This window comes from Lutra lutra, chromosome 13 (genome assembly GCF_902655055.1).
Source record: "Lutra lutra chromosome 13, mLutLut1.2, whole genome shotgun sequence".
NCBI lineage: Eukaryota > Metazoa > Chordata > Mammalia > Carnivora > Mustelidae > Lutra > Lutra lutra.
In genome coordinates, this window is record NC_062290.1 from 23660828 (window position 1) to 23673060 (window position 12233).

The 12233-nt window shown below is 38.2% G+C and overlaps 1 protein-coding gene across 3 annotated transcripts in view; it reads right to left on the minus strand.

The window, feature by feature from the left end:
- Nucleotides 1-12233, minus strand: part of LOC125083054 (ras and EF-hand domain-containing protein) — an 89577-nt gene that overhangs the window by 17169 nt on the left and 60175 nt on the right. For all 3 annotated transcript variants that reach the window (XR_007122160.1, XM_047698968.1, XM_047698967.1), the window contains exons 8-13: nucleotides 12018-12102; nucleotides 11037-11125; nucleotides 2046-2280; nucleotides 1595-1732; nucleotides 1331-1478; nucleotides 7-88 (exon numbers count right to left, since the gene is read on the minus strand). Coding sequence is in view for 2 of the 3 variants with exons in the window: in XM_047698968.1 (XP_047554924.1) it covers nucleotides 7-88; nucleotides 1331-1478; nucleotides 1595-1732; nucleotides 2046-2280; nucleotides 11037-11125; nucleotides 12018-12102 (777 nt within the window). In the remaining variant the exon portion in view is untranslated. The remainder of the gene's footprint in view (nucleotides 1-6; nucleotides 89-1330; nucleotides 1479-1594; nucleotides 1733-2045; nucleotides 2281-11036; nucleotides 11126-12017; nucleotides 12103-12233) is intronic.

Genomic DNA, 12233 nt, shown 5'->3' on the forward strand with positions numbered 1-12233 from the left:
ACTTGCCTCTCCTGACCAGCCGTATCCCAGAGCTGCAGGACTGTGCGCTCTCCGTCCACAAAGAGAGTTTTCATCTGAAAATCGACTCCTGAAAGGGAATTACAAGAGAACGTAGGGACCATGATGTAAATAATTTCACCAGTTTTGACTCTCAAGCCCTCTGTAGATAAGACAAAAGCCAATAAGCCAAAGCTCAATGAGGTAGAGAGGGATGAATGCAGCCTTCAAGGAGAGCGACCTTCAAACACTAATTACAAGTCAGAACACACATGTGCGCGCAGAAGCACCCTCTGCAGGTTGGCTGAGCTGGGAAAGGCTTTTGGCTACAGACAAAAGGAAAATCTACGTTCTCTTTGTCCGTGTGATTACATGAAGTCGGTATGTCTCTGTGTGTTTATGTGTGTGTGCATGTGGACATGTGGACATGTGCATGTATCTGTGTGTGGATACGTGGGAGGTGTGCATATACACCATGCTCTTGAGCAACAGAACAAAACACGGTGGTCTTTTCAGGAACCAAATCAAAGTGAACTCTCAGATTTGTTATCTTTAGGGGTATGATGAAGAACCATGAATTTACAAAGACACCCATTGTGAAGAGGCTATAATCAATCTGTTCTAATATTTCTCATCATCAAAATAAGAACTCTTTAGATAAAGAAGAAAGGTGAACGATAATTTGAAAACCTTCAACTCCTTTTACTGATTAGTATGCAAATTTGGGAAATCAGGACACTTCCTCTCTTGTTCTCAGAACTGCTTACTCATGTATTCCGCTGTAAAGGAGGGGAAGGGATCATACACCGGGCTATGATTTTGACCATGACAAAGTGGCCATCAACAATGTCACTTTGCCAAGTGACAGCTTATCAGAAAAGCTTTCCCTGGTCACCCAGTATAAAACTGCATCTCTCTCCAAACTTCATCTTTTTTTCACCCATTGCTGTCCTTTGGGGTGAAGTTTCCTTGCAGGCTGGGATTTAGTTGCCTCCGATCATTGTGTGTCCTTAGCACTTACAGCAGTATCGTGCTCCTAGGAGAACTCAGGAAATGTCTGCTGAATAAATGAATCTGTCATCTCTGGCTCTAAGCTTGGTCTGGCTGCTCTGACTGGCTAAGTGGATACCTCTGTCCTTTGTCAGTCTTCTTTTCCTAAAGTCGGGTCTTCACCAAAACAGAAGACCATTCTGTAGATAAGGATACACACACACACACACACCTATATATTATATATGTATACAGAGAGATCTGTGTATATAGTTTCTATGGAAAATAAAATCAAGCTAAAAGAAGGTCATTTCCCCATTACCAACTGGAGAAGGAACCATACCCAGGGTGGCACTTGTATTTCCTCGAAATTCATTCTTGCAGAGCCTCATGAGGAAACTAGACTTCCCCACTGCAGCATCCCCAGCAAGCACAATCTTGTAAGCCTTCTGTGAGCTGGAAGATTTATGGTCGCCATCCACCATGTCTGTCTAGGGGGACAAAGCCTCAGTGGGTGACAAAGGTCGGGCCAGTTGTCTTCCTAATAAGTTATAAGGCACCGAAAATTCACAGTATTCATGAATAAAATATCCCAGAAACTACCTACCTGTGGTGACAGAGCTGAGATGGGCTTTCTTGAAGAACTGACGACGCTGCCCTCACTAGTGGACCCCTGGGGATTCCAGTCTAAGATGGCAGCCACACCTTCGGCACCAAACGTCTCTTCATCCCTTATATCAGGAACCTGGTTTTTGTTATTATTATTTTTTTTAGTCAGCCATTAAAAAACAAAGTCTCTCATTACACATATATATTATGGATTAAAGAGAAGAAAAATATGCAGATGAATCTATAGTCAGTTCTGTTATGGAACAGAGTAGCCCCAAATGGTAATCTGTGAAAAATTCTCCCTACCCTGATGAAGAAAAATACATTCTACTGACTATGTTTCATATTTATAACCTTTAAGTCGTATTCCCATGACAGATACAAGTCAAACAGGGTGATAGATTTCTATTGAAGGTACGGCCCAGGATACAGTGATTTCTGGGGCTTACATCTACGTCTGAAGCATCACCGCCAAAGTTCTCCTGCGTGCCGTGTGACCTCTGAGGTGCCCTCTGGTGCCTGTATTCCACCTCTGAGTCATATTCATTGGAGTCTCTCAGGGTAGACAAGCCGCTGTCAAAGCAGCTCTCGGGAAGGCTGTCCACCTCACAATTCATCCTCTGCATAGGGTCACAGAGGGCCAATGAGTCACAGTCCTCATCCACGTAGGAGGAGCGGGATGACCTGGTGATAAAGGAGAAGACAGCTCTACCCAAGAGTTCACAAAACTCGGGACTACACAGCAATGGACTCAAGAAGACCAACAACCCTCCCTTTTGCCAAGAATCACAATGTAGTCCATGACTATGCATCAGGGGAAACATAATATTCAGAGCAACACCAGCTCATTCTATGCAACAATCAATTAAGATAAAGACACTCAAGTCTAATATTTAATAAAAATGAAGCCATTTTTAAAAATCACATTCTGTATTTCCTAATAAGAAAGGAATTGCAGTGTCCAGAGCATAAATGCAATCTCAAGTTAAGAAGAATGTATGCAGGACATGTGAACCTTTTTACTCTAATGTGGTCAGACCATACTCCAAATAGCTCGTCCATTTCTGGATAACAGCTCTACTTTTTAAAAGAGATGCTGACAACCTAGATGGGAAATGTAACCATGATGACCGTGAGACTCAAAACCCTCAGACACAAGAAACTGTGCCATGAGCTCAACTTCAGTCTTATCAGTGTCCCTCTTCAAATCCTCAGAGAAGCTGACACATGAAGATGAAGAATACATTCTCCTAGGTTGCACAAGACAAAATAAGGGCCAACTGATAAAGTTTTCTAGGAGTCATATTTCTTTTTTTTTTTTTAAGATTTTATTTATTTGACAAAGAGAGATCACAAGTAGCCAGAGAGGCAGGCAGAGAGAGAGGAAGGGAAGCAGGCTCCCTGCTGAGCAGAGAGCCCAATGAGGGGCTCAGTCCCAGGACCCTGGGATCATGACCTGAGCTGAAGGCAGAGGCTTTAACCCATTGAGCCACCCAGGCATCCCGGGAGTCATGTTTCTAATCAACATGGTAAAAATGACAGGCAATTAGAAAGGTGTGGTACCAGAATATGACACAGGGAGTTTTCTGCCACTAGGTGTTGATACATAGTCTAGTAAGACGCTTGTAGAAGACGTTTCACAGGGAGGTCTCCCAGATAAAGGCTGGAACCACTGGCTTCTATGGATGTTTCCATTTGTGAAACTCTAACATCTTATAAGTGAGGGAGAAATTAACATCCAACAAAAGAATCAAAAGAAACCACATTATTTTCCCATTTACTTTTGCTTTTCCATTTGATTTTCCAAAAAACCTGTTTATACTGAAATAATGGGGCACATGCATGGCTCAGTCAGTTAAGTGTCAGACTCTTGATTTTGGCTCAGGTTATGATCTCATGGAAATTGAGATTGAGCCCCACATCGGGCTCTGTGCTCAGGGTGGAGGTTGCTTGAGAGTCTCTCTCTCTCTGTCACTCCCCCCCATCATGAGTCAGATAAAAGAAGAAAGAAGAAAGAAGAAAGAAGGAAGAAGGAAGAAGAAGAAGAAGAAGAAGAAGAAAAAGAAGAAGAAAGGGAGAGGGAGGAGGAACAAAAAGAACAGGAAGGAAGGAAGGAAGGAAGGAATGAAGGAAGGAAGGAGAGGGAAGGGGAGAGGAGAGGAGAGGAGAGGAGAGGAGAGGAAAGGAAAAAAGAAAAGAAAAGAAGAAAAACAAGGGCCACAGCCTGTTTAGTCTCCATTACACTGGAGCACCATCTTGGGTCACTTGGCAAACACTGTCTCATCAGAAGGAAATGGGCAGAGTACATAGTCCACATAGTACACAGAGTACATGTGATCACCAATTAAAACAGTAAGAGACGAATATGTTCAGAAAACAGAGGGTGATCTCAATATAAATAAGTATAAGTGACATAAGTCTGAGAAGTCAAAAATATTTTGGAGCCAGGGTGCCTGGGTAGCGCAGTCGGCTAAGTGTCAGACTGTTGGTTTCAGCTCACGTCATGATCTCAGTGTTGTGAGATGGAGTCCCATGTTGGGCTCCATGCTCAGCTCTGAGTCTGCTTGAAGCTCTCTCTCCCTCTCCCTCTTCCCCTCCCGCTCATGTGCTCTCTCCCCAAAATAAATAAATCTTTATAAAAAACGATTTTAGTACTATTAGCAAATGCTTAAAATTAACTAAAAAAGTAAGAACTACCAAACCCTCCTTAAATATGTTACTTAATTACAAAGTCTTTATCCTGGGGGCACATATTCAGACCATACTGTTAACTAGCTAGCTCTGTGTGTCTATGTGCATACATACACTTTTTTGTTGTTTCATCATTTATGAAATTATCCTTCTAAAACTTTTAGCCACACTATAAGGAACCTAAGAAAACCATTCTCATTATAATATAGTACAAACTACTTCAGCTCCTTATCATTATTAATCAACTTTTTAAAAAAACATTCAGATTTTTGAGAAGAAGGGAAGAAGTGATATACAGAATTGAGAAATCACTTTCATGAATATCTAGACTCCAAATTTAAAATATAGGTACAGATCAGATTTTCTCAAAGTCAACATATATATACCCTTTAAAAAAGTAAACTATTCTTACCTGTCCAAAAAATATTTTCATAAGTATGTACAAATATAGAACAAGCTATATTTTTGTTACAAATCTTAGAAAAACATAAAACTAAAATAAGTATACAAGTTAAAATCCAGTAAGATCACAAAAGCAACAAAATTAAATTTAAAACATACTTTTAAGTTTTTATATTAGCATCAAAAACTTCTGATATTAAACTTGCGGTATTAAAATAATGACCTTCCAAAGAGGACATCAGTCCAGACCCTTGTGGCCCACTTGTTATTATTCAGGGTGATGAGAAGAGTGCTCTACTCTTGTCTCTCTGAGCCACTGGCATGTATTGACTTTGTCCCTTAGAACCTACTCTTGAGGAGTTCTTAATCCAGTACCAATGAGCCTTATTCATGGTGTGTAATCTTTTCCAATATGAACCTTGGTAAAATTTCTGAAATAATTTTCAGTAGTGTATCTTTTCTCCTATGTGCTTATAATTGGTCTTAAATATCAGTCCAGAAAAATCACACTGCACCCACACAGTTTTTTAAAAGTAATGTATTTTTCTCAATAACAGAGCAACTGAGCTGCCTACATGTCTACAAAGCATCAACATTTGTTATTTCACAAATCAGTGACAATAAAAAACATCTGATATCTGTATAGCATTTTCCTAAATGTGATCACCAATAAGCCCTGGTAATAAACCTTCCTGACCATTTTGCTATTGCCAGGATAGTTAAGAACATTATTCTTTATTTTTTTGTTGATTTAAAGTTTTTATTTAAATTTTAGTTAGTATCTACCATATATCTATGGTACAATTGGTTTCAGGAGTAGAATTTAGTGATTCATTACTTACATGTAATACCCAGTGCTATTTATAGCAAGTGCCCTCCTTAATACCCATCATCCATTTAGTTCATCCCCTACTGTTTTCCATCAACCCTCAGTTTGCTCTCTGTAGTTGAGTCTTTTATGATTTGCTTTCCTCTCTCTTTTGTTTTTCTTCCCCTATGTTCTTCTGGTTTGTTTCTTAAATTCCACATATGAGTGAAATCATATGGTATTTGTCTTTCTGAGTTATTTTGCTTAGCACAATACACTCTAGTTCCATCACCATTGCAGCAAATGACAAGATTCCATTCCTTCTGATGACCAATATTTCATGTATATATATATACCACCTCTTCTTTTTCCATTCATCAGTTGACAGACATTTGGGCTCTTTCTATAATTTGGCTATTATTGATAATGCTGCTATAAACATTGGGGAGCATGTGCCCCCACCCCTTCAAATCAGTATTTTTGTATCCTTTGGGTAAATACCTAGTAATGTAATTGCTGGGTAACAGGGTAATTCTGTTGTGACTTTTTGAGGACCCTCCATACTGTTTTCCACAGGGGCTGTCCCAGTTTGCATTCCCAGCAACAGTGTAAGACGGTTCCTCTTTCTCCACATCCTCACCAACATTTGTTTCCTGTGCTGTTAGTTTCAGCCATTCTGACAGGTGTGAGGTGGTATCTCATCATGGTTTTGATTTGTAATTCCCTGATAATAAATGATCTTGAGCAACTTTTCATGTGTCTGTTAGCCATTTTGTATGTCTTCTTTGGAAAAAAGTCTATTCATGACTTCTGCCCATTTCTTAACTGGATTATTTATTTTTGGGTGTTGAGTTTGATTAAGTTCCTTATAGATTTTGGATACTAATCCCTTATCAGATATGTCATTTGCAAATATCTTCTCCCATTATGTCACTTGCCTTTTAGTTGTGTTGACTGTTTCCTTTGCTGTGTAGAAACTTTTTATCTTGATAAAGTCCCAATAGTTCATTTTTGCTTTTGTTTCTCTTGCCTCTGAAGATGTGTCTAGTTAGAAGCTGCCATGGCTAAGATTTAAAAGGTTTCTGCCTGTGTTCTCCTCTAGGATTTTGATGGTTTCCTATCTCACATTCAGGTCTTTCATCCATTTTGAGTCTATTTTTGTGTGTGGTGTCAGGAAATGGTCCAGTTTCATTCTTCGGCATGTGGCTGTTCAGTTTTCCCAACACCATTGGTTGAAGAGACTTTTTTCCAGCGGACATTCTTTCCTGCTTTGTCAAAGATTAGTTGACCACATAGTTGTGGGTCTGTTTCTGGATTTTCTACTCTTCTCCGTTGATCTATGGGTCTGCTTTTGTGCCAGTACCATACTATCTTGATGATGACAACTTTGTAATAGAGCTTGAAGTCCAGAATTGCGATGCCTTCAGCTTTGGTTTTCTTCTTCTCCTTCTTCTTTTTTTTTTTTTTTTTTTTTTTTTAAGATTTTGTTTATTTGTTTGAGAGAGAGTGCACAAAAGTGAGAAAGATCATGTGAGCATGGTGGGGGAGGGGCAAAGGGAGAGGGACATGTGGACTCTCCACTGAGCAGGAAGCCCAACCCGGGGCTCAATCCCAGGATCCCGGGATCGTGACCTGAGCCAAGGCAGACAGTTAACTGACTGAGCCACCCAGGCATCCCTTTGCTTTTCTTTTTCACGACATTTGACTATTTGAGGTGTTTTCTCTTTGCATACAAATTTTAAGGCTGTTTGTTCTAGTTCTGTGAAAAATGCTGGTGATATTTGGATAGGGATTGTACTGAATGTGTAGATTGCTTTGGGTAGCATAGACATTTTAACAATATTTGTTCTTCCAATCCATGAGCATGGAATATTTTTCCATCTCTTTGTGCTTTCCTCAATATATTTTATAAGTGTTCTATAGTGTTCAGAGTACAGATCTTTTACCTCTTTGGTTAGGTTTATTCATAGGTAACTTATGGTTTTGGTACAATGGTAAATGGGATCTATCCCTTGACTTCTCTTTCTGATGTTTCATTATTGGTGTATAGAAATACAACAGATTTCTATACATTGATTTTATTTCCTGTGACTTTGCTGAATTCACATTACTGTTTCTAGTAATTTTTTTAGTTAAAGTACCATGTTATCTGTGAATGTGAAAGTTTACTTCTTACTTATTGATTTGGGTGCCTTTTCTTTTTGTTGTCTGACTGCTGAGGCCAGGACTTCCAGTACTATGTTAAATAACAACTGTGAGAATGGACATCCCTGTCTTATACCTGACCATAGAGGGAAAGCTCTCAGTTTTTCCCCTTTGAGGATGATATCAGCTGTGGGTCTTTCATATATGACCTTTATGATGTTGAGGTGTGTTCTATATATCCCTACTTTGTTGAGGGTTTTTATCAAGAATGTATACTGTATTTAATCCAATGCTTTTTTTGGCATCTATTGAAGGGATCCTATAATTCTTATCCTTTCTTTTATCAACTGATTGATTTATGAATATTGAACCACTTCTGCAGTCCAGGAATAAATCCCACTTGATCATGGTGAAAAACTGTTTTACTGTGCTGTTGTATTCAATTTACTAGTACCTTGTTGAGAATTTTTGCATCTGCGTTCATCAGGGATATTGATTGGCCTGTAATTCTTCTCTTTAGGGGGGTCTTTGTCTGGTTTTGGGATCAAGGTAATACTGGTCTTGTAGAATTAGTTTGGAGTTTTTCTTCAATTTCTATTTTATGGAACAGTTTGTGAAGAATAGGTATTAACTCTTCTTTAAACGTCTGGCAAAACCCTTTCCCTGGGAAGCCATTTGGCCCTGGGCTTTTGTTTGTTGGGAAGTTTTTAATTACTGGTTCAATTTCTTTCCTGGTTATGGGTCTGTTCAAATTTTCTATTTCTTCCTGTTTCAGTTTTGGTAGTTTGTATGTTTCTAGGAATTTATCCATTTTTTCGAGATTGCCCAATTTGTTGGCATGTAATATATAATACACAATATTGTCTTATAATTATTTCTATTTCTGTGGTATTAGTTGTGATCTCTCCTCTTTTTTTCATGATTTAATTTATCCTTTCTCCTTTTTTTTGATAAGTCTGGATAGGAGTTTATCAGTTTTATTAATTCTTTCAAAGAACTAGCTATTAGTTTCAATGATCTGTTCTATTGTTTTTTATTTGTTTCATATTGTTTATTTCTGCTCTAATCTTTATTATTTCCCCTTTTCTTCTGGCTTTAGGCTTTATTAACTGTTTCTTTTCTAGCTCCTTTAGGAGTAAGATTGGATTGTGTATTTGGAACTTTTCTTGCTTCTTGAGGTAGGCCTGTATTGCTATTTACTTCCCTCTTATGACTACTTTTGCTGTATCTCAAAGGTTTTAGACTAACATGTTTTCATTTTCAGTTGCTTCCATGCATTTTTAAATGTCTTCTTTAATTTCCTGATCTTTGTGATCTTTCCAGGTTTTTTCTTGTGGTTGACTTCAAGTTGATATAGCATGGTGGTCTGAAAATATGAATGGTATGATCTCAATCCTTTTGTACTTGTTGAGGCCTGATTTGTGACCCAGTATGTGATCTATTCTGGAGAATGTTCCATTGGCACTTGAAAAGAATATATATTATCCTGCTTTATGATGAACTGTTCTGAGTATATCTCTTAAGTCCATCTGGTCCAGTGTGTCATTCAAAACCACTGTTTCCATGTTGATTTTCTGCTTAGATGATCTGTCCATTGCTGCATAAGGATTGTTTTAGCATTCCCTACTTTTACTATATTCTTATCAATGAGTTTCTTTATGTTTGTTATTAATTGAGTCATATATTTGGGTGCTCCTAAGTTGGGGGCATAAATATTTACAATTGTTGGATCTTCTTGTTGGATAGACCCCTTAATTATGATAGAGTGCCCTTCTTCATCTCTTTGGTTTAATAGTCTTTAAAAAACTAATAGTCTTTGGTTTAATATCTATCATATCTAAGTCTGATATCATATTTTGGTTTAATATCTATCATATCTGATATAAGTCTGATATCATATCTGATATAAGTATGGCTACTCCAGCTTTCTTTTGATGTCCATTAGCATGATAGGTGGTTCTCCATCCCCTCATTTTCACTCTGGAGGGGACTTTAGGTCTAAAATGTGTTCCTTGGAAGGAGCATATAGATAGGTCTTGGTTTTTTTTATCTCTTCTGATACCCTATATCTTTTGACTGGAGCATTTCATTCATTTACATTCAGAGTTATTATTGATAGATAAGAATTTAATGCCATTGTATTCCTGTAAATTTGCTGCTTCTGGAGATTCTCTCTTCCTTTCTAGTCTTTGTTACTTTTGGTCTTTCTGTCCCACAGAGAGGGTCCCCTTTAGTATTTCTTACAGGGCTGATTTTGTGGTCAGGAACTCCTTTGGTTTTTGTTTGTCTGGGAAACTTTTTATCTCTCCTTCTACTTTGAATGCTAGCCTTGCTGGATAAAGTATTCTTGGCTGCATATTTTTCCCAGCATGTTGAATATATCATACCACTCTCCACTGGCCTGCCAGGTTTCTGTGGAAAGATCTCCAGAACCATGCCTCTGCACCTCCTACCTACCACAGTGTAGCTTCTTTTCTTCCTCTAGTTCTGCATTTTGTTCTCTCAGAATTCAGATCTATTCTTGAGTATTTGGAAGATCTGATATTTATCTAGCTGTGTTTGAGGGACAAGGCAAGCATAGGGTCCCCCTACTGCTCTGCCATCTTAACTCTCAATACATTTTTATTCTTTAGAACAGAAGTTCTCAAATGCAAAGGGAATGAATAGGAATTGGAAAGTTGCACTGGAAATGGAGAGCTAGAAGTTCAAAGCTTATGCCTTAACTTCTACTTTCAAGGTTTGATATCCCCCAAATTTAACTTTTTAACTAATAACAATGGATATATTTATTTATACACACAAGTACACACATGTAATCTTTCAGTCCTTGTCGCCAGATCTCAGGTTACATAGGACCAATATATCACTTCATTTGATTTAAAATAGAGCTAAATTCTCACTTCTGTTAAATCTCTCTGACTCTTTCAATACAAGAGCTCACAAATGTCTGCTAGTCATGTTTCTGTTTTTGAAAGTTTCCTCGAACACAGCTTACATAATATTATGCTGAGCTATTAAACATTTGCAGATCATGCCAAGAGTCTCAACATCTTATCCCACGTATATGGCAACATCCAACACTATAGTTCTGCTTGTTTCCCTCTAAGAGTTTTCAGAGTTCACTTCTCAGGAACAAGATGTAATGAGAGAACGAGGTCAGGGGAAGCATACATAAAATCAAGTCATAACAATGTCTTAAGGAAATCACTTTGCCCTCTCTGAAACATTTCTACTTTGAATCTTTACAGGTTTCAGAAATTTTAAATAAGATAGCAGAAAATAGAAATTAGCGCCCAAAGTAGATTCTACTGTTTTAATTACCCTCTAAGGAAATTTACTTTCCTTTTCACTCTGATCCAGAATTCAAAGGAAAAGTAAGTAGGTGTTACCATACCTGTCATAGCCCAGAGGATGAGGAGAATGACCATTAAATTTGGGACTGCTCCTAGAAATTGTATTCCCTGGTGATATATTACTTATGCGCTGAAATACATAAAATATATAAGCAACATTTTGTTATTCCATAAACACATAATACATATACACATATATATAACACACTAATTAACTTCTAATGTAATTAAAAGTTTGTTACCCTACATGAGTAAACCACCAAGATAACTCCTGTAGTACTCTCTCTGCATTGTATCTTAGATTCAAATCCCACTGCGTCAGCCATAAAGGGCATCCTGGTTGCCTGCGTTGTCTAGGACTCCGCAATAGCAACGTCTTTGGATTTGTCTCTTCTCAAACCATAATTTGGCTCAGTGACTGAGCTAAAGGCTAAGGCCTAAAGCTAAGGCAAAGGAACCCTAAACTTGAAGCTGACCCCCAAAAGTGGGAGAAGAGGATTTCTGACACACGTAGTCAGGGAAATTTCCTCAAAATTCCAAGACGGGCTTAGCTTGTTTCTGTAGCAGGGTTTTAAATCGAAGGCCCCCACTCTGATCATCTCACAACCTAAAGAATACTCAGTGTGTCTAAACACATTCCTCAGCCAGAACCACCTTCTCCCTCCTCTGAAATGGGAAGTATTTTCTTCCTACTTTGATAAGATTTCCCATTTTTTCTTCTATCATTGCTATCCATGCACATCTGAACTCTGTACTACACTAGAAACCCTTCCAGGACCCAGGTCACACCTTACACTTCTTTCTCTGGTTTCCTTGAACAGCTAACAGACAGTTGGTGAACATCCAGGCATTTATCTTGGCAGAAGGGTAACATATTCTTTAATTTGGGAAAATGTTGCCTCCTCTATTTAAATGGAATAGTTTTGCATTTTTGTAAGCTCCCCCTTTAAGAAAATACATGATCTTCATCAAAACACTACTATAAGAAAGAAGAGAATATATTATAAAATTCTACTACATACCCAAGATCTGTTGAACTTGCTGTAACTGTTTTCAAGGGCGCTCCTAAGGCCATCATTACTGTCATGTAACTTCCGGTTAGCTGTTCTACACAGCAAATAAACAAACAAACAGATAAGGGAGGTTGGGGTAAAAGCCAACTTCTTCACAGGCTGCGAAGTTCAGAACACTGAGTTACTTATAACCTCTTGCAACTTTCTACCACTCCTCTTCAAACC